Source organism: Sorghum bicolor, chromosome 7 (genome assembly GCF_000003195.3).
Source record: "Sorghum bicolor cultivar BTx623 chromosome 7, Sorghum_bicolor_NCBIv3, whole genome shotgun sequence".
Classification (NCBI taxonomy): domain Eukaryota; kingdom Viridiplantae; phylum Streptophyta; class Magnoliopsida; order Poales; family Poaceae; genus Sorghum; species Sorghum bicolor.
The window spans coordinates 56,355,967-56,383,919 of NC_012876.2; the positions used below are offsets into that span (position 1 = coordinate 56,355,967).

Sequence of the window (27,953 nt, forward strand, 5' to 3'; positions counted from 1 at the left end):
AAGAATTTGAAGGGAAAGAAAGGGTAATTTATTATTTGAGTAGGAGGTTGATTGATGCTGAAACCAGGTATTCGGCCATTGAGAAACTGTGCTTATGCTTATATTTTTCATGTATCAAGCTGAGACATTACCTGTTATCGGCCGAATGCACTGTTGTTTGCAAAGATGACGTGGTCCGATACATGCTATCTATGCCGATTATGAGTGGTAGGATCGGTAAATGGATTTTAGCGCTGTCGGAGTTCGATTTGCGTTACGAATCGGCTAAGGCAGTCAAAGGGCAGATTATGGCCGATTTTGTGACTCAGCATTGCGGTCTAGTGGAAACCTTGGAAATTGTACCCTGGACGCTCTTCTTTGATGGATCTACCTGTGACCGGGGGGCAGGGATCGGCATTGTATTAGTTTCCCCTAAGGGGAGGAAGTATGAGTTTTCCTTGCCGATTGTTGCCACATCAACAAATAATCAGGCTGAGTATCAGGCTCTGATCAAGGGATTGGAGTTGTTAAGAGAAGTTCGTGCTGATGCTGTTGAAATATTCGGGGATTCTATGTTGGTTATAAATCAATTGGCCGGAAGCTATGAATGCCGAAGTGAAGTTCTCATAACTTATTTCGAGAGAAGTATGCAACTGTTAAAGGAATTCAAGGATTTCCGATTGGAGCATGTTCCCCGATTGCATAATGAAGACGCTAATCGGTTAGCTCAGCATGCCTCGGGATATCAGCCAATGATTAATGCGACATCGGCAGTCGGTGCCGGTGATTGGAGGAAAGAAATTATTGATTATCTAAAAGACCCATCCAAAAAGGTTGAAAGACGGGTTCGATTTCAAGCAACCAAGTATGTGCTCCTTGAAAATGAATTGTATTATCGAACTATCGACGGAATTCTTCTCCGATGCTTGGGTGATGATGAAGCTAGAAGCTTGATGGGCGAAATCCATGAAGGAGTGTGTGGAGCGCATCAGTCAGCTTTTAAGATGAAGTGGATGATTCGAAGGAATGGATATTTTTGGCCAACCATACTTGAAGATTGTTTTAAATATTTCAAGGGATGTCAAGGTTGTCAAAAGTTTGGTAATATCCAGAGAGCACCCGCATCGGCTATGAATCCTATAATAAAGCCTTGGCCGTTCCGGGGATGGGCCATCGATCTGATCGGCCAGATTTATCCGCCATCTAGCAAAGGGCATAAGTTCATTCTAGTTGCCACTGACTATTTCACTAAGTGGGTGGAAGCTATTCCTTTGAATAAAGTCACATCGGCCAATATGATTGATTTTGTGAAGGAGCATATTATTTACCGATTTGGAATTCCCCAGACGATTACTACCGATCAGGGCACCATGTTCACATCGGGGGAGTTCGATGAATTCGCAATCGGTATGGGAATTAAAGTGTTGAATTCTTCTCCTTATTATGCTCAAGCCAATGGGCAGGCCGAAGCGTCTAACAAAGGAATTATCAAGCTTATTAAACGAAAGATTGAAGAAAATCCTAAGCGGTGGCATACATTATTAAATGAAGCATTGTGGTCTTATCGGATGGCTTGTCATGGATCGACCAAGGTATCACCCTATCAATTGGTATATGGACATGATGCAGTGTTGCCTTGGGAGATTAAGACTGGATCTAGGCGATTATCTTTTCAAGATCAATTAACTTCCGATGGTTATGCCACTTTGATGACCGATGAATTGGACGATCTAGCAGGGCATCGGTTGAAAGCTTTAATGAGTATAGAAGAGAATAAGAAGAGAGTTGCTAGATGGTATGATAAGAAAGTGAAGGCTAAAGAGTTTGCCGATGGGGATTTGGTATGGAAATTAATTTTACCAATTGGGACCAAAAGTTCGAAGTTTGGAAAGTGGTCTCCTAATTGGGAGGGTCCTTATCGGATAAGTCGATTGGCTCCTGGTAATGCCTACATTCTAGAAACCCTCGAAGGAATTGAATTTCCCAGAGCATTAAACGGCAAATATTTAAAGAAGCACTACCCCAGTATATGGGTCGATGCATAGAAGTTTGGGTGCCGATAACACTCCTATCGGCTAGATCCAAATGCTTGGGGACAAGACTTGGTGTTTCAAAAGTTTAGGTGCCGATAACAGTCCTATCGGCTAGACTAAAAGCTGAAGAAGCAGGAAAGCGCAGATACAATGCCGATGGAAACTCTATGTGTTAAGCAGCGTCTGGATTGCCGATATAGCGCGTAGCCGAATTTGGTTGGCTGCTTCTATCTCCTTGATGTCAGATTCTGGTTGTCGGTTACCGGATTAGGAGCATTAATTGCGGGAGAAGGCATCATTACTGCAGAGAATTTCGGAGCATTAATGGTTTTATACTCCGAAACTGGGGGGCATGTGTTGACACCGTTTTTGGGCACGTGTCTAGGATGGCAGGATAAGGTGGCAGTACGATGTTTACAAAGCGGGTTGCCGATGAGGATGGTTGCCGATGAGGGAGAAGTTGAATGTGACCAAGTCCACAGGCAGTAGTATGGTGCCGATGGCTGGATAAGAAAGTCTGCCGATGACTGTGGCAAAGGGTCTGCCGATGATGCAAAGAGGGAGTCCGGAAGCTGCCGGTCGTTATGTGGAGGAGTTTCGGTTTGTCACGAGGGATAGTTTTGTTATTTCCTTAATTATTTGTATCGTTTTGTATACGGATTCCGTGTAATTTGGAATTCGAATTCTAATCGTGTCTGGTTGTAGCTCTTTGAGCAGGGTATAAATATAGACCCTAGGGCCTTGTAATAATCAATCAATGAATCAAACACACGTTTTTTACTCATATTCCAGCATTTACTTTTCGACGACTTCATCATACTTTTTCCTTTTGTTACGAGTTCTTAGGAATTCGTCGACTTAAGCTCGGCGTGTTCTCAAGTTCCGCGTGAGTACCTCTTAGCCGTGACATCCGGGCGCATCGCTGTTGTCAGGACTAAAGTATTCGAGTTATCACCTTTGCCGATAGCAAGGTCAAATCGGCTGGCACGCCTTAACGTTTGAATCGGGTATTAGCCCTTTGTGTTTGCAGATCAGTTTTGCATCAACACATCTTTTGGCACGCCCGGTGGGACCAGATTCAAGATCAAGATCAACATGTCGATCTCTGACCTCGATCAAGAGAACGTCATCCCCGTGACGGAGGCCAACCTCAAGGATGAGCAGAAGCAAGCTATTGCCCAAGCCATGGAAGAGTTCAAGCAGCAATGCCTGAGGTCTTTCAGCATAAACAGGAGCGGCGAAGTGGTCCAGAAAGATGCACTGCCGGCACCACGGCAGGTTACCTTTGACGCCAATCCTGGCAAGCTTCAAGATATGGTTGACAATGCCATCAATCGAGCGTTGATTAACCAAGCCGGTGTACTGTCTAATACGGTTTTCAATGCTGTGGCAAGAACTTTCAAGGAAGGACAAATCCCACCAGATTATGTGGGCCCCTCCCATCATCAGCCAACGGCACCAGAGGTCACGGCTCCATCGGCTGCCTTGACGACTGCAAGTGCACAATCTGCCGTCCCTCCAAGTACATCGGGGACTACTGGTGCACTATCTATGCCGATGACAACCAACCCACAAATTTCAGTTGGGCAGCATAAACTGACAACAGATATGTTGGCATCGGCAATGTCAGGGCTGACTCTTAAAAAAGAAATACGAGGAAATAAAAAGGGGCAAGTGCCCGGAACCTCGAAAGAAAAGAAAAAGTGAGACGGGAGGTAAAAATGGACAAGTGTCCGACAGTAGAATTAGGGGTACAAGATACCCACCTGAGAGGATAGAAAAAAGAAGAGCATCTCATTCTCCTCATAAAGTTTCAAAAAAAAGCAAGGAAGGTATATATCCCCTCAAAAGAGCAAAAGTAGAATTAGACTTTCACCATTGTTATCACCACTACCACCATACACCATTCATTCGCCACACATGCACATCTTGATTTGACTTATTGATTTGTTTCTTTGGATCCATGGTTTGACTATACAACACATGTCTTGTAAGTATGTATACTTTATCTCCCACCTATGAGCTCTAGATATTAAAGCCTTATTAGAGTAGGGTGAGAGAGAAAGCAATGTCACTATGCTTCATACCATAAATACTACATATATTGAGAGAAGGCATATACCATCACTGCCTTGGTAAGGATCCAGAAATACCACAAAAGAGAGATATGAGAGAGTCATACAAGGAATCTCTGAGTTTTATTTGAAAATCTGCAAAAACCCCAGAGCTATAGCTGATCAAGAATAAGAGACATGGCACTTGACTAGACTGTTCTATCTTTTAACCACTCAAGACAAAAGTGACGGTTACAAGTCCCATGGTGAAAGGTAAAGTAAGTAAGTTTTAAGTCTTGACAGTTTACTCTAACTCAGAGATGAGACCTTATTTAAAAAAGCATGTGTACCGTCAATTTTTTAAGATATTGCAACAACTTATGATCCATAGCTGAGTCTATCCTTGCTCAGGGACGAGCAAGAGGTAAGCTTGGGGGAGTTTGTTGACGGTCCTTAAGTATCAAATTTAATTATCAAATAAATAAAGAAAAGGATCCAAATGAAATCAACATCTAGACTTAGGGTTTTATCTGACAGAATTCCATGAGTTTTGGTGTTTGTCTATTTCTGCAGGGGGTTATCAGGAAATACAGAAGAAAGGCTCACACGTCGGGATTACATAGAGATATTAACGTGCCGCGCAATTATCTTACATCTAGAAGACTCCAGAAGACACGAGACCGAAGCGGAGGCGAAACGGGGCCAGAGGCAGGGCGCCCGCCCTCCTGCCCTGGGCGCCCGCTCCCTGTGAGAGTCCAATCAGGACTCTGCTTCGTGGGAGATCTCCACCGACCTAAAGGATCAAGGATAACCGTTAAATCTAAGTCGGTTTGATCCAACGGCCCATATTCACTTGAAGGGACTATAAAACCAGACCCCTGGCCCCTGGAGGAGGGAGCCTCTCAACCCTAATTCATTATTCCTCAAGGGAGAAGAAGCCTCTGATCAAGATTAGAGCCACCACATCAATTAGATATCTAGATTAGCATAGCTACATAGGATTAGAACTAGAAGGAGTCAATCTTCGATTGGTTTCCGGATCTGTCAAGAGGATTCTTGGTAATTCTCTAATTGTGCTTCTAATTGCTTTCTAATTATCTTTGTTCTTCAATATTATGAATATGACTTTGTTCTACTTCAATATATTGCTTATGACTTTGCTCTACTTGCTTATATTCAAGATTATATTGTTCTTAGTTTATCATAGTTATGTACTTGGCTTAGTTAGATTGGATCTATATACATGCTTAGGATCGTATAGCGTTTATCCATCGGATCCATGGGTAAATGATAGATATTGTGTAGGCGTGGTGCTTATACCGTATTTATCTGCGATTGTACCCAATATGCCAGATTGTGGGGTAGTTCGTGATAGTGACAGCTTCATTGATTCTTATATAGTCCCCCTCTCGTGTATTGGGCTGGCAGAGCAATATTATTACAGGGGAGTGATTGCTATGTTTCTCATTTACCTTGCTAATATCACTATGCATGGGCGTAGTCTTGTCTCGCAATGATTGCTAAGTATGCTTGCACTAATTATGATAATGCTAGACTATATAGTTGAGAATAACTTAGGAAATATTCTTGTAGTTCGTTCTAATACCATACTAATGACTTTCTAGAGTATCTAATTGAGGTGCTTATCATATTTATATGTGGCTGATCAGATTAATTATCTTTGTCACTATTCATTACTTCATATATCTTTTATGTGACACTTATCCCTGTATGAAAGAGTTAGATACATGTTCTCAATTACATATGCAATGATAGATACTCAATCTCATATTCTATTCTGTAATCAATATTGATGATTGCTAATCCCTTCCCAGTGGTAAAAATATAAATAATGATACCTGGAATACTTCCCGGTTAAAATGCTACATCGGTATTAATCTGTGCGCTTGCAGATCCCATTCATTATTTATTTAGAAGAGCAATTGCATATTTCAATACCGCGTCTCTCATGTCATGCTGGGGATGACAACTTGGCTTAAGTGGTGTGAGGGATAGGTTTGGCATTTTTGGCACCGTTACTAGATTTAGAGAACTTAGTCTACTTTTGGTAATGATGTTAAGAATACCCAACATCCACTGCCCTCCAGCACGTCCATGGCCGTCGGTCCATCCTCGGTAGCGCCTCCTTCGCCCTCTATAAGTGCATCAAATCCTATAGTGCATCAAATCCTATTTGTGGGTTTTGGTGAATAAATGACAATTTATATAAAGAGCTAATGTTGTTTCATGAGATTTTTAGTTAAATACCAATGTGAAAAGTACAATTGAAACATGAGACCCCTTAATTACTACTTCAAAGAGAGATGTGGCATCACACTTCAACTTGAGGGGAGTTTGGTTTTAATTTTCATTTCATTGAACTTCACTTGAGTTATAGGATGCCATACTATAAAGAGGGATCAGAATTATATTACTTGCAAGTGTCCTACGTGCTCAACTGATAAGTATATATTTCCTAGACACCACAACATATTTCTTTTCCTATAGAGAACCCTCAACCAACAATTTTCATTTCTCAACAAGAAATTCTGGTGTGGAGGGCGTCCTATTTGCTTTCCAACAGAGAATCCTTAGCCGACAATTTTCATTTCTCAACATGAAATTCTGGTGTGGGGGTGCCTACTTTCTCTATCCAACAGAGGACCTTCAACTAGCAATTATCATTACTCAGCAAGAAATTCTAGAGTGGGAAGCTCTTCTCTACCAGAGACCTCAGCCAACAATTCTCTTCTATGACCAAGAAATTCTTATTCAGCTTAGATCCACTTTCCAATGGTCACACCCTAAGTGTATTTGGGAGTCGCTGGCCCCTTCCTTCTCCCTCTATCTTCTCATTTTCATTCTCTTCAACCTAAGAAAAAGACTCTTGTGCTCTCTCTCAAACTCCCACACTCTCTCTCACTCTTTCTTTGATTCCCATCTTTGTGAGTGAGATTGGAGTGAGCTCTTCTTGGATTTCGACTCTGAGAGTAAGATCCTTCTCTTGAGCACTTGTGGCACCCGCTGATGATTTGATTCTCACTCTATTAATCTTGGGTTCTTGTAACCCTAGCCGGTTAGGTGTTTCCCTTGTGACGCTCGTGACTCTTACTTGTGAGGACACCTAGGAAGTTTGTATTAACCTTTGATTCTAGTGGAAATCCCGGCTTGATCTTTGTGGTCGCTTGGGAAGAGGGGAGTTGAAAGAGACTCTAAGGACCTTTGTGGTCGCCTCAACAACGGGGACATAGGCACAACTTTATGATGTGACCAAACCTCGAGATAAATACTTGTGTCTTCATGTGCTTGTGTCTTGTGATTGCATTATTTGTTGTGGTGGCAAGATATACATTGTGTGTAGGTGCAGGAGCAAGCAAAAGGCATGGATTCACTTAGTACTCCTACTTTACTTGTGTGGTAAACTCAATTTAGTATTTTGAGTATTTCAATTCATAATTACTTAGTTCACTACTCTCTGGGATTCAAAAATTTAGTCCTCACCGGAATTTTGGACAAGTCCACTAATTCCACTTGGACCAAAAATTTTGATACCCATGATTTAATCCACTGCAAAAGTTTGTGAATTTTAGGAAACACCTATTCACCCCCTCCCCATCTAGGCATTTTGATCCTTTCACCCTCCTAGGTTAGTGGTGCCTCCCTCGCCCTCCCAGGCCAGCGTGCCCATCTCGCCCTTCCTAGCCTACAGCCTTCCTCGCCCTCCCAGGCCAGCGTGCCCTTCTCGCCCTTCGTAGCCTACAGCCTTCCTCCCTCTGTTCAATAACAGCTAGATCTAGCCATGCAAGCTCCCCGACCTTCTATCTCTATGACAGCGAGCATGACCCCAACGGTGGATGCAGGCTGACCTTGCCGCACGTAGGCTCTATCGCGCACGAGCTCTGCCACGAGGAAGAGCTCTGCCGTGTGTGTTTGAAAGCCCAAGTTTGGTTTTGGTAATTAATGACACCATGTTGCTAATGCCTTGTGTTTAAGTGACTTGAGTTAGGCATAGCAACACATGTGATGAAGGTGCATGGTGGCATAGAAAGGTGGCCACATGATCACAAATGGATGAAGCATGAAGTGAAGATCATGGTGATAGACGAGGAGCAAAGTTATCAACGCAAAGGTATAAACATAGGGCTTTACTTTTGCCGGTCTAAGATGAGTAGAGAAGTGATTGACCGGGTTTAGGATAGATAGCCGACTATCAAGAGGGGAAATCACGGTCATCTCTCGAATCAAGTGCTACTAGGTCTATATCTTGAGCATATGCATTAGGATCTAGTAAAGTGCTAACTTAACTCCTTTGGGAAAATGTTTGTGAAAAGCTAACACACATGCACTTTGGTGGTGGACACTTGTTGGTGTTAGCACATTTACAAAGGAGGTGGAGTTCCTAGGGTGGACACTTTTGAGAAAATTAAGTGCATATTTTCTATTGCGCCGATGGGAAATTTGGAGAAGTCGCGGGAGTGTTTTCTCACTGAGAAACACTCACCGGACACTGAGTGCGGAGGCACCGGACGCTGGCCTCAGAGTCCGGTGTGCTTGACCCTGCTAGGGTTGAGCACCGGACGCACTCTGAGAGCGTTCGGTGGTTAGCGTCCGGTGTGAGGAGGTTTTGCAACCCTCCCTGTGTTTAAGTACGGTGAGCACCGGACGCTCAGGGTGCGTCCGGTGGCTCACGTTCGGTGACCCTGTAGGTTTGCGGAACTCTCTGCGCATGAGTCGGTGTGCACCGGATGCGTCCGGTGTGGACCTGCAGAGCGTCCGGTGTGTTGCAGGTAGCCGTTAGAAATTGACACGTGGGATTCAAGAAGGACACGTGGCATACCCCTAAGCACCGGACGCTGAGGGTCGATCATTCAGTGATCACTTGGTAGCGTCCGGTGCCCCCATTTTCAGCCCAGTGAGAGTGGCCAACGGCTAGTTCTTTGAGGGGGCTTATAAATAGAAGGTGGTCGGCTTTAGGAGGCAATCTCTTGCACATTTGATTACTTGAGACATACATTGAGCTAGAGAACACTCCCTCCACTCATCTCCTTGCTTGATTGCTAATCCTAGTGAGATTGAGTGAGATTCAAGTGCATTGCTTTGAGAGTTGCATTTAGTAGCACTTGACTCTTGAGTTTGCTGCGGATTTCTTGTTACTCTTGGGTGTTTCCCGACGCCCTAGACGGCTTGGAGCAGTGGTGGTGTTGAGCTCGTGATTGGAGATTATTTCGAGCCTCACCAAGTGATTTGTGATGGGTTCTTGAGCCTTCCCTGCGGGAGATCGCAATTGGCTACTCTAGTAGATTGCTCGTGGCTTGGAGGATTCCCATCTTGTGAGTGGATGTGCGGCACCCGCTGAGGGTTTGGCTTTGGATTGCCAATTAGCTCGTGATCCATCAAGTGGGTGTATCGCCACAACGAGGAGTAGCTTGCCGGGAAGCAAGTGAACCTCGGTAAAAAAGCTTGTGTCATCTCTTGCCGAGGTCTCTCTTGTGATTGTGTACGTGATTGATTGGATATATCTCATCTCTACAACGTCGGTATAACAATCACTCTCCTCTCTTTACTTACTTGCCTACCTTGTTAGTTTAGCTTGTGTAGCCTAGTTCTTGTTAGTATAGAGTTGTTGTGTAGCCTTCTCTAGTTGTTGTGGTTTAGTGTTTAGCCCTCTTGCTAGACTTGTATAGGTGGCGAGCATAGCTTAGTTGTGCTAGTGCTAGAATAGCTTCGCCACTTATTTTACTAACTCACTTGTTTAGTAAAGTTTGTAGATTTTTTAAATAGGCTATTCACCTCCCCTCTAGCCATTTGGACCTTTCAGTGTTGTTGTTGGGCTACGAGAGGAAGAAGAAGATATGCGTGAGGTTGATGAGTGGGGTCCACTTGTAAGAAAGGGAGTACATCTGCCAGCAGCTTTTATGAAAGCCACAAATACTCAACCAAATAGGTTTTGGCTTTTCTCATAACTCATATTCCACAATAGCTTTTTCACAACTCACAACCCACAACAGCTTTTTCAAAAGCTACAACTCAAACAAACAGAGCCTTAAGCTTTCACACTTAATTCCTTTCCTACATTGTGTGCTTATATTTCCTAGTTTAGCTTGCTAGGCTAGTTTGATATGATTGAAATCTAGGTTGCATAATTCTTTTGGGTTAGAGATAGTAGCACTTATTAAAACCGAGCTCAATAGATATAAAACTTTCTTAGGTTTTGATAACTAGAATAGAGGCCAAGCAGTTTTTAGAAGCCTAATTCAAGCTCCCCCCCTCAGGCGTCTTGCTCTCTTCACATCTATCCAACACCAGTGAACCCCTAAGTCAAACCAAAGTTGGAATGCCTTAACTCTTATTCTGTTCTGGCACATGCGGAAGTTCTGCGTCACAGAACTTCCATGTTTGAGTGTGGAAGTTTTGCATTTACCATGTTGACCGTTTGAAAGGGGGAGGAACACAAATACCCCCCTTCGGTTTCTTATCCAACATTCATCTTCTGCATTAACTCCCTCACTAGCCTAAGGACAACTCTCTCTCTCTCTCTCTCTCTCTCTCACCCCACTGAAGGCTCCCCAATCTTTCTCTTTGATTCTTGGTGAAATTTCTTGAGAGAGATTGGGATTAATAAAAGTGAGTTAGAGAGCTTGAAGCATAGAGCCTAACTCCTAGATGGCTAGATGTCACACGTGAGCTTCCAACATTGTGGTTGAGAGCACCAGGAGGTTTGTATCATCCTCTTCAAGCTAATGGAACCCTCAAGCTTGATCTTGGGTGACTCGCTTGAGAAGAGGATATGGTTGTGTAACACCCCACGTCCATAATCTCCTAATGGCCTAGCTTCTCATGTGGAACGTGCCCGCATACACATAACACATCTCTTACATTTTCATCATCGCTTTGTGTAAAACGGTTAATCCCGAGGTGTTAGATGCATGTGCATGCATGGACACGTGTCATGAATCTACACGGCTAAATCTTGAGTTATGCTTTCTTCGGGAGAAACATAAATATTAGATTAAACACAAGCAAGTATTCCACACTCGCTAGCCCGGGAGAAATAGCTATGTATGTCACCCGAGAAGATAGATTCTATAAACAAAATATTATATAAAGGCAGGGATTTTCATATAGAAAGATGCGCTTACGAAAGTAAATAACCCAAACAAATGTTTTGCGGGAATGGACATTCTCCGTACTTAATAGGGAGCCAGATGAGTTTGGAGTAGGTGCCCATGGTTGCTCCATGGGGATCATCCCCCATTGAATCTTTTCTTGTAAGTTATCAAGCATTCGAGTTCGACTGTATTATTTTTTTTAAAAAAAATCAGCAACAACTTCAGGAGGTAAATCGGACATTATTCTTAAAAAAAACCCGTGGGTATGCAAAATTACTCCGATGATTATGAAATATTTTACCCATCCATCCATAGGAAATGAGAGAAGGTTGCACATGCGCAGGAGACGTCCACGTCAACCCCAACTACCTGCACGCTCTACGCAACACACGATGCCCTTCTGTCGCCACTATAAAGCGTAAGGGCATATTAGCTATATGCTTCTGCGCTGGTCACATCATCTATATCTCTGGTCAGCATCGCCAAATAACATCTCGCTGTGTGTGCGTCACCTTCGTTCGTGCACTACGTACGTTCCCTGCAATTTTCCATCGATCTCTCTTGCCACTAGCTAGTTCATATGCTTATTATTAAGCACATGCATATGCGTACGTGCAACAGATTGAAATGGTTGACGCGTGCGTGCTTATTGCATTGATCTTAATTTGTGCGAGTGTGATCGAGCACGTACGGAGGCGTGAGCGTTGCGCGTGTTTCCTTCCTGATGATCATCTAGCAGCTAGTAGTTTATTGGTTGTTTTTGCGCTGCATAACAGGATGATGCGAGGGGTGGAGCAGCAGCAGCGGATTGAGGAGCTCGCCCTGCCGCCGGGCTTCCGCTTCTTCCCGACGGACGAGGAGCTCATCACCTGCTACCTCGCCAGGAAGGCCATGGACGCCAGCTTCACCACGGCAGCCATCCGCGACGTGGACCTCTACAAGACAGAGCCATGGGACCTTCCATGTACGTACGTTTTGCACACGCGCCCTGTACGTGCAGCTTGCTCCTGCAGTCGCCGCTGATGATGTTCACATGCATGCATGCATGCAGGCGAGCAGCAGGCGGCGGCCGGAGGAGACCTGCAGGAGGGCTACTTCTTCTGCATGAGGGGCAGCAAGTCCCCGTCCGGCGTTCGCGCCCGCCGCGCAACGCAGCTGGGCTACTGGAAGTCCACGGGCAAGGACAAGGCCGTGCACAGCAGGTCCGGCCGCCTCGTCGTCGGGACGAGGAAGACGCTCGTGTTCTACCGCGGCAGGGCTCCGAGAGGCGAGAAGACCGACTGGGTCATGCACGAGTACGCCATGGGCGAAAGGAGGAGCAGCGCCCTCCTCAGGGGAGCACAGGTATATATAGCTAGTACGTACGTGCAAATAAGCAATCTCACATAGTCGATCATCACATGCCAAGAATATATGTTTCTGTACTGTCTGATTAATTCTGATGGGTTGTTTTAATTTGCTCCGTGTTTTTTGTCACGTACGTGCGTATATATGTGCAGAGTGAGTGGGTCATTTGCAGGGTGTTCACGAGGAAGCATCATCCGATGACCAGCGACGACAGGAAGCTGGAAACGGAGGAGCTAGCTGTCGTGCAAGGCCACCACTCTCCTGGCCATCATCATCCCCTTGCCGCCATGGAGGGAGACGACGGTTTTGACAGCGAGCAGGAGGCGGCGGCGCCACCGGCCGTCGCCGAAACCCAGCATACAGCAGCTGGAAGCCACCTCGGTAGTACCCAATCCATGGAGGGCGATCATCAGCAGCAGCACCGTCAAATGGCACATGATGAGCTACTGACGACGACGATGCACCACCATGGTTCCAGTAGTTGCGTCGTCTCGCCGTGTTCATGTTGGCTCAACCAGCATGATGATCACCACCAGCTGGTGGGACTGGGAGGAGCGCACTCCGCGTTGCTGCCAATCATGCAGATGCAGTCTGTCGTCGACGATGCAGATTACTATCTACCGGAGTTGCTGGAGTACGGCGGGCCGCTGGACACCGGCGGTGGTGAGGAGGACCGCCGTCGCCGTGCCGAGACTAATTTCACCTCCGTTATTGGCTCCTCTGACGACCTCGACGGGCTCTACTGGTACTGGGACAGTGGCTTCTGAAAGCATATTCTCCTTGGATGTTTATTGCGACCTCAGCTGCAAATGTTTATATCCCTAGATTTATAGATCAAATTTTCAATGCTCGTTAGGTTTATGTATAATGTAATTCTTTGGAGTCAACCTCTAACGCACATGCATTTAAGTTTCCGGTCTGCAAAGCACTTGCGGTATGTATGTTTGCAGTCTAGTAGAGCTACTGAGCTCGCAAGAGTGATGCGTGTATGTTTCAAAAAAATAGAGTGATGCGTGTAAGCAACACTAGGGTAGGTTGTGCTAGACATATATAGTGCTTGTACATATATATACCATGGGCTCTGATCTACTGTACACCTTTTCGTGATATGTACATATATACCTTTTCTTCAGAATGTAATCTTCAAATACCAGGGACCGTGCAGATATGAGGGCTAACCCATATTTGAGAAAAAGGGCGCAGTACAATGCTCTGCTCCCCGTAAGTTCATATTAAATCTTAAAGGCATAAGTGAGCCAGATATAAGGTTACTGCCTTACTGATGATACCATGCATCAGTGATAGGCAGGTCTGTTCAGTCCATATTTAGTTCCTCCCTCACTCCTTTCGTTTCTGATTAAATCAATTCCTAGAATGAGAATTTGTCTCAAATTAAATCCAGTTCTAGAGCCTGGTCGTCTAGTGGTCCGTTTTTTTTCCAAAGCCTCTAGCAAATGGCCAGCAATCAGCATACTCTAGGAAGCCACACCATTAAGGCCAATCTCAGTGGGAGGTTTAAGACACACCATTAAGGCCAATCTCAGTGGGAGGTTTAAGACAAATCTCAGTGGGAGGTTTCATGTCTTAGTTTCCAAAACTGTATGTATTGGAAACAGTGTAGATGTTATGAAACTCATTTCATGTCCCATAAAACTTTCATCATCTCTCTCCACATCTATTTCATGTCATGTCGGTCTATTTAATGTCATCAAACTCTCGTTGAAAACTGGCTTAACTCCTAGAGCAAACTAATGAGGTTCAGTTGAGTGTAGTAGTAAAATACTTTGACTAAAAACTAGTCACTACAGGAAATGGATGATTTGTCGGGTGCAAAATGCTTTGCCGGAAGCTTTTTACCGGGCTCCTGGCAAAGATGTCTTTGCCGACGGATTTTTTGCCGGTGGCTCCACCCGGCAAAGACTTTGCCGAGTGCAAAGTAGCCTTTGTCGGGTGTTTTCGGCTCCCGGCAAAATGTCTTAATCCTGTAGTGAGTGCCCCACCTAAAATGACTGGAGCAAACTAGTGAGATTCAGTTTACTGGTTAGCATGCAATTAAAAATGAAACTCAGATTAACAAAGGACACCATCTTCCTAGAAGTTCGATTTAATCAAAGACAAGAGGAGCAACTGCCATTGATTGGCCATTGCCACTTCTGAGTTTGAAGGACTCTGAGACGAGAGGGGAAAAAAAGTCAAATTATAAAAGAATAAAAACTGGATTAAGCTACCAGAAATCTCGTCAGCAATCAGGATTCCATGAACCATGGAGTCATGGAGAAGAGATCCGATCCACGTCACATGCTGATATGGCATTCCATGACTCATTATTCCAATGGCACTACTCCTACTACCTAGTGTATCGTGCAAGCAGCGTGTGGATCTCAACGACCATATGAGTAGTTAACATCTCCAATGATTGATGCTAGTTGCTCCTAAACTGAAGTTAAAAGGACAGCTCTTATATGTTATTAAAGCATACGTATTAATGTTTCCATTAATGATTGGGCTGGGCATGTCAACTTTTACTTATGACCCAGGGCAACTGACATCAGGCTGGGCATGCCGCCCTGGCTACTGGTTAAATTTTAGACGTGATATGCATGCAAGTGGCTGCCTGCAACAACAAAGAAACACTTTTTTATGTCTTGACCTAAATGAATCAAGTGGCACACGTACTTTGTTATAAACCTAAGAAGCTAAACCTAAGGAAATGAAGGTGTCAAAATGACTGAAAATCTGAAATAGATTTGGTTCGCTCTTGATTCCACTTGAATATCCTAAATGCATACGTAGTGTCATGTGTTCAGTTTTAGTATAAAAAGAGTACAATGGAAAAGGAGTGTTGTGCGATTACAGACCTAGTCCAAAGCATATAGTAGTAAAATAAATATTGCATACCGTACCTGCCATGCAAAACACACCAATTAATCAGTAGCATGCATGGCTAAGATGGTTGTAGAAAAAAGGACAGCCGATCGATCAGGCCCATTGATTTCTTCTTCATGACATGCTTTGGTTGTCAAACAATACATGACGAAGAAACAAAGCAAATAGTCCAAGCATAGCATTGGAGCATTTCTTCTGTCAGATTTCGCTTCTCCAGAAAGATCGAAAAGCTAGAAGGTCTCCTAAAAAACATAGTAGCTTCTTCAAGTTGGCAGAAGCTTTAAAAGCTATACTTTGTACTAAAAGCAGAGAAACTCCCTCAAGAGTAGCTTCCCGAGCTTTTCTAGGCCTTGTTTAGTTCCCAAAAAATTTTGCAAAGTTTTTCAGATTTTCCGTCACATCGAATCTTTATACACCTGCATAAAGTATTAAATATAGACAAAAATAAAAACTAATTACACAGTTTAGTCGAAATTGACGAGACGAATCTTTTGAGCCTAGTTAGTCCATGATTGGACAATATTTGTCAAATACAAACGAAAAAGCTACAGTGTCGATTTTACAAAATATTTTGGAACTAAGGCCTTGTTTAGTTCCAAAAATTTTTGCAAAATTGATACTGTAGCATTTTCGTTTGTATTTAACAAATATTATCCAATCATAGAATAACTAGGCTCAAAAGATTCGTCTCGTCAATTTCGACCAAACTGTGCAATTAGTTTTTATTTTCGTCTATATTTAATACTCCATACATACGTCTAAAGATTCGATGTGATGGGAAATCTAAAAAATTTTGCAAAATTTTTTAGAAACTAAACAAGGCCTAAACAAGGCCTAAAACACTTCTCCAGGAGGTGCTTCCCGAAAAGCTACAGCTCCCCCAAACAGAGCTAGGACCATCTTTACTGCTTCGACCCACATTTCATTCGCCTATCATGTGGAGAAGGCGAAAAGCCCGGCGGTTAATATAGAGAAAATGATTCAGCGGAGTACTCGATGTGCTTAATCTCCTGTTTGCTGACAGTGTGTAGGAATAATTTAGGAGAACAACGAGGACTAATATTTATGTCGACGTTGCTTGAAGAGTCACGCCTTTAGGTTATTGGACCAAATGGCAGGATTCAACATTCCAGTTAGGTCAGATTGATTGCGCCTGACAACAGTACAGTGGTTAAATTGACATAACTTGCATGTGCAGGTTATACTCTCTCTAAGTCTATGACTGGACATGTTATCTGATTCAAACTTTGTTACCTCAAATTCATAGAGAAGATTCAAGACAGGTTATAATACATACCTAATGTATAGAGAAGTAAAGAATCATATACCTACACGAGAACTTAGATCACTGAAAGGTACAACAAGGGTCTAGCACAAGAAAAGAATCAACTCTAGTAGTGAGCAACTAGGAAAGGCAACTTGAAAGTGCAGGCTCTTTTGCATGGTCAATCACATCTATATCTATACTATTTAAGTGAACAAAATCGGATCATCGAGATTTTCAGGAGCTCACTATGGACAAATCACAAATTTCCATTACCTATGGTTGTTCATCCAACTATGGGAGTAACACACATATTCTCACCTACCATCATGCTCCAATCCATGGACAGCTCAAACATATTTGTTGCATTGCAAATTGAGTGAACCTGCAAGCCATAGGATAATTTTCAGTTCATCAGTGGGGATGCTGAACAGCTTGTGTAGTTTGGCCCACTTCCAATATAGGCCTAGAGTTATATGAGTGACTGCATGTGTTGTCTGAGTTGCACAAGAGGTACATAAAGTAAAGGAAATTAGAGGAGGCAATCCATTTTTATGCCATTCAGAGGTTGTGCATCGTCATAATATAAGGGCTTATAATCGCAAAAATTATAATAATAATAACATAAGGGCTCAGGATATATTATCGGCCACTGCTCTGAGTTTGACTTTTCAGATATCTGCCAGTTAGTTTGTTCCTGCGTATTGCATAGCCTTCCACATTTTCCTGCTGCAGTGCACTGATGTGAGAAACTCTTACGCTTTCTGCAGTAAGATCCAAGGGGAGGATTAAATATGCTGTTAGAACCTTTGTCTAAGCACACAAGGATATCAGAAAGTGATGACACTAAAACAGTTACATTAGCCCAAATCAATTAATCTATCTCATTCAAGCCCTATAATATCAACATAAGCTAATTTCCTAATATTAGCACCATGTGCCACCAAATAGTGTTTGTTTCAACATTAGCTAGGAACAAGTAATTCCAAATTATGTTGTTTTAGTTATTGTAGCACAATCAGTTTCTGAACTACGTCGCTGCGGGTGTTTAAAACTTTGGAAAGCACTCGTTTTTTAATGCTCTGTTGAACACTACCTGCAAACAGTATCATTAGCACAGTTCTTCGTGAAAGGCTGCAATCATATTCATTTCTCTTCCTTTCCTTTATTCTGAAAAGTGACACTGCAATGATCTGACACCTCCTGCAGTCCTGCATCCACAGAAGCAATGACTTCGGTACCCTACTAGACATCCACAGTTCTGAAGTCGTTCCCCACTCTAGGGTTGAGTCATTTCGTCCATTCAGCTCAGCCTTAAACCAAGGCCTTGTTTACTTCCCTGAAAAATTTGCAAAATTTTTCACATTCTCCGTCTGTCAAGGGCCTGGTAATCTAGGGTAGGCGGCCCTCGACTACGAAGATCGTAGTCTCCAGCCGTACTTCCGATCCGGAGGTTATACCCCTCTCGGACGACCGGGCTTGAGAGGTTTAGGGAGAAGAGAGAGAGTTTAGATAATTGATATTGCTTGCTTTATTCCAAAGTCCAAAGCTAGTACATATAGTCCCCCGGCTGGAGGCCGTAAGGAAACCAAACTAATCCTTTCTATAATTTAGGATCTAAACAAATCTTTCCTTCCTATCCTAGCCACTGGGCGCAGCCAGGCCAGCGTGCGCGCCAAGCTGGGCGCGACCTGCACGCTCCTGGTCCCGCCTTATGTCACGGTTGCGCCTACGACGCGCATAGGCTTGGCCCCACATGACATCTCTCGCCCCCTCGAGAGCCAGCTCGTCCCCGAGCTGGAAATCTGGATATGAGGCGCGGAATTCGTCGAGGTCTTCCCAGGAAGCTGAAGACGCTGGTTCTCCTCGCCAAAATACAAGAACTTGAAGGACACCACGGACCCTGCGAGCTTGAGTGACACGGTCTGGCGCCGGGCTGACCGTACCATGTCTGATGTCCGGCAAGGGAGGCGGGGTAGACGGCGGAAGTCCGTGAAACTTCTTGAGGACTCCAATGTGGAAGACGTCGTGGATGCGCGCCTGTGGGGGAAGCTCCAGCTGCACAGCCACCTCATTGATCTTCTGGATGACGCGATAAGGCCCCAGATAGCGAGCCTTGAGCTTGCCCGTGGAGTGAGGCAGAGAAGCCACCGGACGCTGGCGGTAACGCAGCAGGACCCAATCACCTACTGCGTAGGAGACATGTCGATGATGACGATCATAGTGCAGCTTCTGCACAGCCTGGGCCTGCTCCAGTCGGTGGCGCACCTCAGCAAGGAAGGCCTCGCGTTCCTCCATGTCCCTGGCGACGGCCGCAACTCTGGTGTCGCCGGGCTCATAAGAGCGTATCGTCGGAGGGTCGCGGCCGTAAACAACACGAAACGGCGTCTCCCGGAGCGAAGCTTGGTAGGCCGTGTTGTAGACGTACTCCGCCCATGGCAGCCATCGGAGCCATTGGCGTGGTCGGTCCCCGGTAAAGCAGCGGAGATACATGACAATGACGCGGTTTGCCGCTTCCGACTGGCCGTCCGACTGAGGATGGAATGCGGAGGTCATATGCAGCTTGGAACCCATCAGCCGCATGAGTTCACGCCAAAAGGCAGACGTGAACACCGGATCCCTGTCGGAGACGATGGACTGCGGTACGCCGTGGAGGCGGACGATGTTGGTGAAGAACGCCTGGGCCACTGATTCAGCAGTGTACGGGTGGCCAAGAGCGATGAAGTGGCCGTACTTGCTGAAGCGGTCGACGACGGAGAGGATGACGGACTTGCCGTCTACTCGCGGTAGTGCTTCGATGAAGTCCATCCCGATGTCGGCCCATACAGCGGACGGCACCGGCAGTGGCTGCAGCAGTCCGGCCGGTAGGAGATGTTCGGACTTGAAGCGTTGACACGTGGCGCAAGCTCGCACAAATTCTTGCACGATGCGGCGCATGTGGGGAAAATGAAAGTCACGATGCAGCCGGTGCCATGTACGCTGCACGCCTTCGTGGCCATCGTCGTGGACGGCGGCCACAATTTCCTGGAGCAGGGGCGAGGCGGGCGGAATGTAGAGACGCCCGTCGAAGAGCACCATATCGTCCTTGACCGTCCAGGGCGCTGTCCTGGAACCTGCGCGGATCTCGTCGTGGATGGCGACCAGAGCGGGGTCGACAGCCTGAGCTTGACGGAGTCGGTTGATGAAGTCGAAGCGTGGAGCAGAGATAGAGCGGAGCCCGCCCATGCTGTCCTCCTCAGCATCCCGGCGCGAGAGGGCGTCAGCCACCACATTAGCTGCCCCGGATTTGTACTCCACCGCGAAGTCGAAGCCGAGCAACTTGCCAACCCAATGATGTTGAGGTATGGTGGCCAGTCGCTGGTCCAGAAGAAACTTGAGACTGTGGTGATCAGTCTTGACGATGAAGTGGCGTCCCCAAAGATATGGCCGCCAGTGGCGGACTGCGAGCACAAGGCCAATGAGCTCTCGCTCGTACGCGGCGAGGGAGCGGTGCCTGGGCGCCACCGGCCTGCTGAAGAAGGCGACCGGATGGCCATCCTGCAGGAGTACGGCGCCGAAGCCATATGTCGATGCGTCGCATTCGACGACGAACGGCTTGGCGAAGTCGGGGAGAGCCAAGACAGGAGCCGTGGTGATCGCGGTCTTGAGGGTGCTGAACGCCTCCTCAGCTGCTGGGTTCCAGGTGAAGCCATCCTTCTTCAATAGCGCCGTGAGGGGTGCAGCGATGGAGCCGTACTGGTGGACGAACTTCCGATAATAGCCCGCCAAGCCCAGGAAACCGCGCACTGCCCGAGCAGAACGGGGACGCGGCCACTCGTGTACGGCCTGGACTTTTGCGGGATCCATGGCGACGCCGGCAGCTGAGATGGTATGCCCCAGGTAGGCGACGGCTTCCACCCCAAAACAGCACTTAGAGCGCTTGACGAACAATTGGTGCTGGCGCAAGAGCTCGAAGACGACGCGTAGGTGCCTGAGGTGATCAGTCCAGGAGGTGCTATAAATCAAAATGTCATCGAAAAAGACGAGAACAAACCGCCGTAGATAGGACCGGAGGACGTCGTTCATCAATGCCTGAAAGGTGGCCGGGGCATTGCACAGCCCGAACGGCATCACCAAAAACTCGTAGAGGCCGTCGTGGGTGCGGAACGCCGTTTTGTGGACGTCCTCGGGCCTCATCCGCACTTGATGATAGCCGGAGCGCAGATCGAGCTTGGTGAAGTAGCGCGCGCCGTGGAGCTCGTCGAGCAGCTCGTCCACCACCGGAATGGGAAAAGCGTCCTTGACGGTGAGCGCGTTGAGAGCGCGGTAGTCAACACAGAACCGCCACGACCCGTCGGCCTTGTGGACAAGGAGCGCCGGGGATGAAAACGGCGAGTCACTGCGGCGGACGACGCCCTGCTCCATCATGGCGGCGCACTGGCGTTCCAGCTCATCTTTGTGGGCCGCCGGGTAGCGATACGGCCGCACAGCGACGGGAGCCGAACCTGGCTTGAGGACGATGGCATGGTCCCGAGTACGCGGTGGTGGAAGGCCTGATGGCGCAGCGAAGATGTCGGCGTAGGCGGCCAGGAGCTCATCCAGCAGCGTCCCACTGGCCGCTGCGATGGTGCGCAGACTGGTGATAGATGAGGACGGCAGGCCGGCCCAGGTGATGCTGCGTCCGTCAAAGTGGAAGGACATCGTACGCTCGGCGAAGTTCCACACGACGTCGCCCAGCGTGCGCATCCAACACGTCCCCAGCACCACCTCGTACCCTGCAAGTGGCATGACAAAAAGATCGGTGGAGAAGGCGGTGCCGTTGATGGAGAAAGGCGCGTTCCGTATAACGCCTGGGCAGGCCACTCGTTCGCCATTGGCAACCGTGGCTGTCAGTCGCGGGTGGTCCTGAATCGGTAGGCCGGTGAGGCGCGCCGCGTCCTCGCTGATGAAGCTGTGCGTGGAGCCACTGTCGAGCAGCGCGAGAAGGGAGGCCGATCCTACGGACACCTTGATCTGAATGGTGTCCGAGACCGGTACTCCAGCGACGGCGTGCAGGGAGTAACAAGGCGCTTCGGTTCCAGGGTCCGCCTCTGCGGTGTCTGCTGCTGCGGGCGGGGCGTCGGCGGCATCGATCTCGACCCCGTCCACGAAGAACAGCCGCTTGCAGAAGCGATTGTGGCCCCTGGCGTAGGGTTCGTTGCAGTTGAAGCAGAGACCTTGGCGGCGCCGATCCGCCATCTCGGCCGGGGACAGTCGACGATGAGGGCCCTCCGCTTTGCCCTGCTGCGCAGCTGCTGGAGGGGCTGGCAGGGCCAGCGGTGGCTGCGGGGCCGGCAGGGCCAGCCGCGGCGCCGGCGTGGGCAGCAAGCCGCGCGGGGGTGCCCGGGCAGGCGGTGGCGGAGCCGGCCTGGACAACTCCATCAACTCCACCTGGCGGGCCAGGCTCATGGCCTCGGCGAGGGTAGCCGGATTGTGAAGGCGAACGGCGTGACTCAGGGGCGGAAGAAGGCCGCCGGTGTATAGCTGCACACGCTGCTCCTCCTCGAGGCGGCCTGCTCGGGGCAAGAGGGCCTGAAACCGGTTGGAATATTCGTCGACGGTGTCGGTACGCCGGCACTCAGCGGGCTCGAACATCGGCGCGGAGCGGAGGGGAGGCCCAAACCGAAGGTGCAAGAGATCCTTGAAGTGAGTCCAGTTCGGCGTGCCATCGTCCGCCTGCAGCTGGATGAACCAGAGCTGGGCGACGTCGTCGAGGTGGTAGGACGCCATGGCCACGCGGTCTTCCACTGGTGTGTGGTGTTGGCGGAAGTAGGCGTCGCATTTGTTGATGAAGAGAAGCGGGTCCGTCGTGCCGTCGAAGCGCGGAAAGTCCCACTTCTTGTGTTTCGGGTGGAAATCCTGTTCGTGAAGACCACCAGGGCGGCCATCGCCGCTACTGGAAGAGGAGACGGTCTTCTCCTTGACGGAAGCCACGTCGGCCTTGAGGACCATCATCTCGGCAGCCATGGTCTTCATCTCGGCGAGGAGATCAGCGAGCGTGGGTTCGGCCATGGGGTGCGGGCGCAGGGTGGAGGTGATCGAGGTTGTTGGCGATGCTGGCGGTGTTGGGCGTGGAACGGCGGCGGCGGCGGCGGATCGGGTGGAAGAGGATCGGCTGACACGTGATACCAGGTTGTCAAGGGCCTGGTAATCTAGGGTAGGCGGCCCTCGACTACGAAGATCGTAGTCTCCAGCCGTACTTCCGATCCGGAGGTTATACCCCTCTCGGACGACCGGGCTTGAGAGGTTTAGGGAGAAGAGAGAGAGTTTAGATAATTGATATTGCTTGCTTTATTCCAAAGTCCAAAGCTAGTACATATAGTCCCCCGGCTGGAGGCCGTAAGGAAACCAAACTAATCCTTTCTATAATTTAGGATCTAAACAAATCTTTCCTTCCTATCCTAGCCACTGGGCGCAGCCAGGCCAGCGTGCGCGCCAAGCTGGGCGCGACCTGCACGCTCCTGGTCCCGCCTTATGTCACGGTTGCGCCTACGACGCGCATAGGCTTGGCCCCACATGACACCGTCACATCGAATCTTTAGACACATGCATGGAATATTAAATATAAACAAAAATAAAAACTAATTGCACAGTTTGGTCGAAATTGACGAGACGAATCTTTTAAGCCTAGTTAGTCCATGATTAGATAATATTTATCAAATACAAACGAAAGTGCTACAGTGTCGATTTTCTAAAATTTTTCGGAACTAAACAAGGCCCAAGACAAGATGGCAAGTATATGCCACATAGGCAAAATGGGATTAATGAAACGACTTGCACAACAACTAAGGCCTTGTTTAGTTCATCCCAAAAACCAAAATCTTTTCAAGATTCCCCGTCACATCGAATCTTACGGCACATGCATAGAGTATTAAATATAGACGAAAATAAAAACTAATTGCACAGTTTACCTGTAAATCACGAGATGAATCTTTTAAACTTAGTTACTTCATGATTGGATAATATTTGTCAAATAAAAACGAAAGTGCTACAGTTCCGAAAACTTTTCAGTTTTCGAAACTAAACAAGGCCTCTAGACTGAAATGATTATATAGCTAAAAAATACTTCGACCCCAATTATAGCTGCTCACCAAAACTGTACATGTGTACGTGACAGACTTGTCATGATGAAATCCTCAGTCAGGATCATTTTTAGGCATCACGTACAGATTAATCATGCTATCGGTCACACCAGACTCCAAATCGAAGCATAGCAGGAGAGTTGCTATGTATTACCTCTCCACTGACTAAATAACGGATCTTGAAAGCATAAATACCACTATATCTACTGGAAACATTCAAGCCTAAGTCCAAATGACTTCAATATGGTGCGGTGCCTCAATCAAGCTACAGACCATAGCCTTGACCAATCTCACCTCAAGAAAATGAATCATTTCTTTGCCTTACCCCAACACCAACCTGGACTTGGTGTCACCTGTGGGACCCAATCACCATGGAGTTATTGCAGTTTTAAATTCATGGGCCATAGCAAACTGGACCTCAGTGTTAAACTGACCCTCAAATGAAGACATATTTTTGTTACTGCATTTTTACGTTCAGTAGATCGTTGATCAATAAGGAAATGTACGACTACTTGTACCTTGTAAACAAAACTGAAGCAACCCAACACAAGGGCATTTATGTCACGATAAGGCATGGAAAATTCAGAGCTCATACCTCCTGTCATGCTAATGATTTATTGCAGTGGCAGTGTGGCTTGTCGTCTTCTCATCCTGCTCTATTTATCCTTCAGCCCCTCTGGACTCAGCTGTCAGTTCGACTTAAGAAAAATAATACACCACACTGCTTTAATGGGGCGATCACCATGCTGTGAGAAGATTGGACTGAAGAAAGGTCCATGGACGCCGGAAGAGGATCAGAAGCTGCTTGCCTTCATTGAGGAGCACGGACATGGGAGTTGGCGAGCATTGCCTGCGAAGGCAGGTGAGTATGGACAAACCTGAATTCTACCATCTTCCAAATGAACAAAGTCTGTGAGATCTCGACCAACATCCTGCAGGCTTGCAGAGGTGTGGTAAGAGCTGCAGATTGAGGTGGACAAACTACCTGAGGCCGGACATCAAGAGGGGCAAGTTCAGCTTGCAAGAAGAGCAGACCATCATCCAGCTTCATGCTCTTTTAGGCAACAGGTGAGTACCAATGAAATTAGTCAACTCCAGATCGTTACAGTAGTGATATCCTCTGAAGTGCTCAGAGCACAGGTGATCCTTTGGCTTATGTATCTTATCTGGCCTCTTTCTGCTAAGGCGAAGTGCCCCGTCTGTTCCTGTCAGACTGCTGCCTGCCATTTAGTGACAATTTACAAAGCATATACGTGAGCTTCTGTCACACCTGAAAGCAAAGAGAGGGATTGTCAGTATATTTATACTGAATTAGAAAGGATTTTCTAGTGCATTTTCTGTATGCAGGCATCTAAGTGCATACCAAGTTATGGCATGGCATTTGTACTTTTTAATTTGCCATCTCATCTCCCCTTCCCTCAGAAAATAGAATTTTGGAATACATGGTAGATGAAAACAAGATGTTAATTTTAAATCATAGGTTTGTTTCATCGCACTGTTCAGGTGGTCGGCCATTGCAACACATCTACCAAATCGCACAGACAATGAGATCAAGAACTACTGGAACACACACCTCAAGAAAAGGCTGGCCAAGATGGGGATCGATCCTGTCACCCACAAATCTCTCAGTGGCACTCTCACTGGCACCACAAACAACAAATCAGCCAAGGCTGCGGCAAGCCTCAGCCACATGGCACAATGGGAGAGTGCCCGCCTCGAGGCTGAGGCACGGCTGGCTCGAGAATCGAAGATTCGAACAGCAACGCCAACACCAACTGCACTACATGCGCAGCCAACGAATGTACCTGCCTCTGCTGCTTCTCCATGCCTTGACGTGCTGCATGGATGGCAGGGTGCAAAGATAGACCTGGAGTCACCTACCTCCACACTGACGTTTACAGGGAGCAATAGTGGCATGCTGCCAACCCCCAGGACCAACAGACTAGAGGTATCAGAAAGCAACTCTGTGATGTGGCATCAGAGGAGTGATGAGTTGGAGGGTGAAGAAAACGATTGGCAGATCTTCAGCAAGCACCAAGTGCTGGAACTGGACAGCAAGGAGAGGGAAGATGACTTCATTGGCTGTGAGGAACCGTGGTTCTCAGGGATGGCTGGGGTTGGATCTGGCTTCACTAGCATGCTGTTTGATGTATCCAATGAGCATGACGCATCAGAATGCTGGGGTGAGTCCAACAATGGCCACACTGAGCACAGCAATCAAGCATCAGATGAGGAGGACAAGAATTATTGGAATGGTGTCCTTGACATGGTAAACTCAGAGCTGACACCCCAGTCACCTCCATTGGTCTAGAATACATTCCCCTCCAGTTTTTTCAAGGACTTCTGAGAAAAATCTATTGGACCCTCTTAAGTCAAAAGAGAAACAGAACGAGCACTACAAATAAATGCTACAACTGCTCCAACAGTATGTATTTTTTTGTCCATGCATGTGAAAGTGAAACAATTAGCTGTTCTGAGGATGTACCGATGTAGTAAATAATTTTTTTCTGTCTGCCTTGTTTAGTTCCTCCCCCTAAAGTTTACTCTCTATCCCATCGAATGTTTGGACATATGCATGGAGTATTAAATATAGACTAAAAAAACAAATTGCACAGATTGTGACTATTTTACGAGACGAATCTTTTAATCCTAATTAGTCCATGATTTGACAATGTGGTGCTACAGTAAAGCTACAATAAACATGTGCTAATGACAGATTAATTAGGTTTAATAAATTCGTCTCGCGGAGTACTGAGGACTTTTATAATTTGTTTTATTATTGCTATCTGAACACTCGATATGACACCTCCATATGACACCCGACGTGACACCCCAAAACTTTACACCATTTCTTTTCTGTTGGCCCTAGCGCTAGAAATAACTGTATGTTAAGCCACCAAGACCACAGCAGGAGCACTGCATTAATGATCCAAGGACTTTACAGTTGTTAGTTCAACGCTCAAGTTGTCTTGTCTCCCTCTCTTTGGAATCCAACCCAGAATGATTAAGCAGCACTATTCCGATCAAGTAAGAATATCACAAATTCAAAACAGAAATTTACATGTGCAAATAAGTCCATTTTGGTATTTATGTTCCTTCATTCGAATAAAGAAAAGAAAATTGCAAAACCCGCCCCATATGTCACTTAGATTTTGATATTCCAACCCATAAGGTGTTTTGTTGCAAATGCCCACCCCTTAGTTGGCTCTATTGCAAAAACCACCCCACCGAGCATGTGCTCCACCAATTCCACCCATTCTCTCAAGTCTGGAGCAACTACAGGCCATGCTAGACGAGCAATACTTGTTCCGATGCTTGTATGTTTATTTATCATGTTGCGGTGAAGAAATATTGTAGATAGCAAAAACCAGTGTGACCAAGTTTAAGTGTTTTTTTCTCAAATACATAGGACACAGGAGCATGTTTAAGCTTTTCATCAGTGATTGTTTTGCTGCAAGCTCTAAAAAAATGTTGGGTTCTTTTAGAGTATCTAACTTTAATAATGAATACACCAGTTGATCTAGGATGGCAAAAATGGGTGAAATCAGTTCAGTGCATATATGGTGGGGTGGTTTTTAGCAACAAAAGGTGTTATGGGGTGGAATCTCAAAACCAAAGTGACATTCTGCAATTTTTCCATAAAGAAATTTATAAAGTGACTCAACAGCAGATACAAAAGTTATCCTCCATTTAGAATGCCAACAAAGATGAGATAGTGTCCACTAGACTGTCGAGAAAATTTAAAAAGATTATGATCTTTAGTTACTACAAACCAGTTCAGGTTACCAGAAGCATGTCAGGGAAAAAAACAGATAAAGGTAAACATTATTCGAGAGAACAGGTATATTTTACCAGAAAACTAGTGACCAAACAATTATATGACACAGAGTACCACGGTTACTGGGGCACAAAAAAAGATATTTGGAACTGTTTCATGAGAGACTGGGAAGAAAGTAAGAAACATTGTGATATATTATTATATTCAGTATTGACACTATTGATTTGTTATGGGGTCGTGTAAAATTCAAAACATGTGGATGCACCAACTGGACAGGAAGGCAAAAGACAAAACACTGACCTCTCAACGAAGGAAGAAAGGACAACCATGACCCAATGAAATAACTATGCTTGCATTATTGAGACCATAGTACAGGTTCTTCCCTCTGCACATGGCCTTTCAA

General features: G+C 46.4%; 2 protein-coding genes and 1 long non-coding RNA gene across 3 annotated transcripts; 2 read left to right on the forward strand and 1 right to left on the reverse strand.

The window, feature by feature from the left end:
- On the forward strand, nucleotides 11,953-13,289 carry LOC8075407 (NAC domain-containing protein 83). Its single transcript, XM_002444346.1, has 3 exons — nucleotides 11,953-12,139; nucleotides 12,227-12,519; nucleotides 12,675-13,289. The coding sequence occupies exons 1-3, from the start codon at nucleotides 11,953-11,955 to the stop codon at nucleotides 13,287-13,289; spliced, it is 1,095 nt and encodes a 364-aa protein (XP_002444391.1).
- LOC110437056 lies at nucleotides 16,693-24,504 on the reverse strand. Its single transcript, XR_002455107.1, has 2 exons — nucleotides 24,368-24,504; nucleotides 16,693-18,011 (listed from the first exon to the last, which is right to left on the reverse strand). It is a non-coding gene; the product is annotated as an uncharacterized LOC110437056 (long non-coding RNA).
- LOC8076068 (transcription factor MYB106) lies at nucleotides 24,472-27,262 on the forward strand. The gene is made up of 3 exons (XM_002444347.2): nucleotides 24,472-24,634; nucleotides 24,711-24,840; nucleotides 25,276-27,262. Exons 1-3 carry the CDS (start codon nucleotides 24,502-24,504, stop codon nucleotides 26,081-26,083), a joined length of 1,071 nt encoding a protein of 356 aa, XP_002444392.1. The 5' UTR covers nucleotides 24,472-24,501; the 3' UTR covers nucleotides 26,084-27,262.

What these genes read in the sequence shown, in the direction of transcription:
- LOC8075407 (XM_002444346.1), top strand. Translation starts at nt 11,953, where the DNA reads ATGATGCGAGGGGTGGAGCAGCAGCAGCGGATTGAGGAGCTCGCCCTG. An exon ending in AGAGCCATGGGACCTTCCAT is followed by an intron (nt 12,140 to 12,226) that starts GTACGTACGTTT and finishes GCATGCATGCAG; the next exon opens with GCGAGCAGCAGGCGGCGGCC. An exon ending in CCCTCCTCAGGGGAGCACAG is followed by an intron (nt 12,520 to 12,674) that starts GTATATATAGCT and finishes ATATATGTGCAG; the next exon opens with AGTGAGTGGGTCATTTGCAG.
- LOC8076068 (XM_002444347.2), top strand. Translation starts at nt 24,502, where the DNA reads ATGGGGCGATCACCATGCTGTGAGAAGATTGGACTGAAGAAAGGTCCA. An exon ending in AGCATTGCCTGCGAAGGCAG is followed by an intron (nt 24,635 to 24,710) that starts GTGAGTATGGAC and finishes AACATCCTGCAG; the next exon opens with GCTTGCAGAGGTGTGGTAAG. An exon ending in CATGCTCTTTTAGGCAACAG is followed by an intron (nt 24,841 to 25,275) that starts GTGAGTACCAAT and finishes CGCACTGTTCAG; the next exon opens with GTGGTCGGCCATTGCAACAC.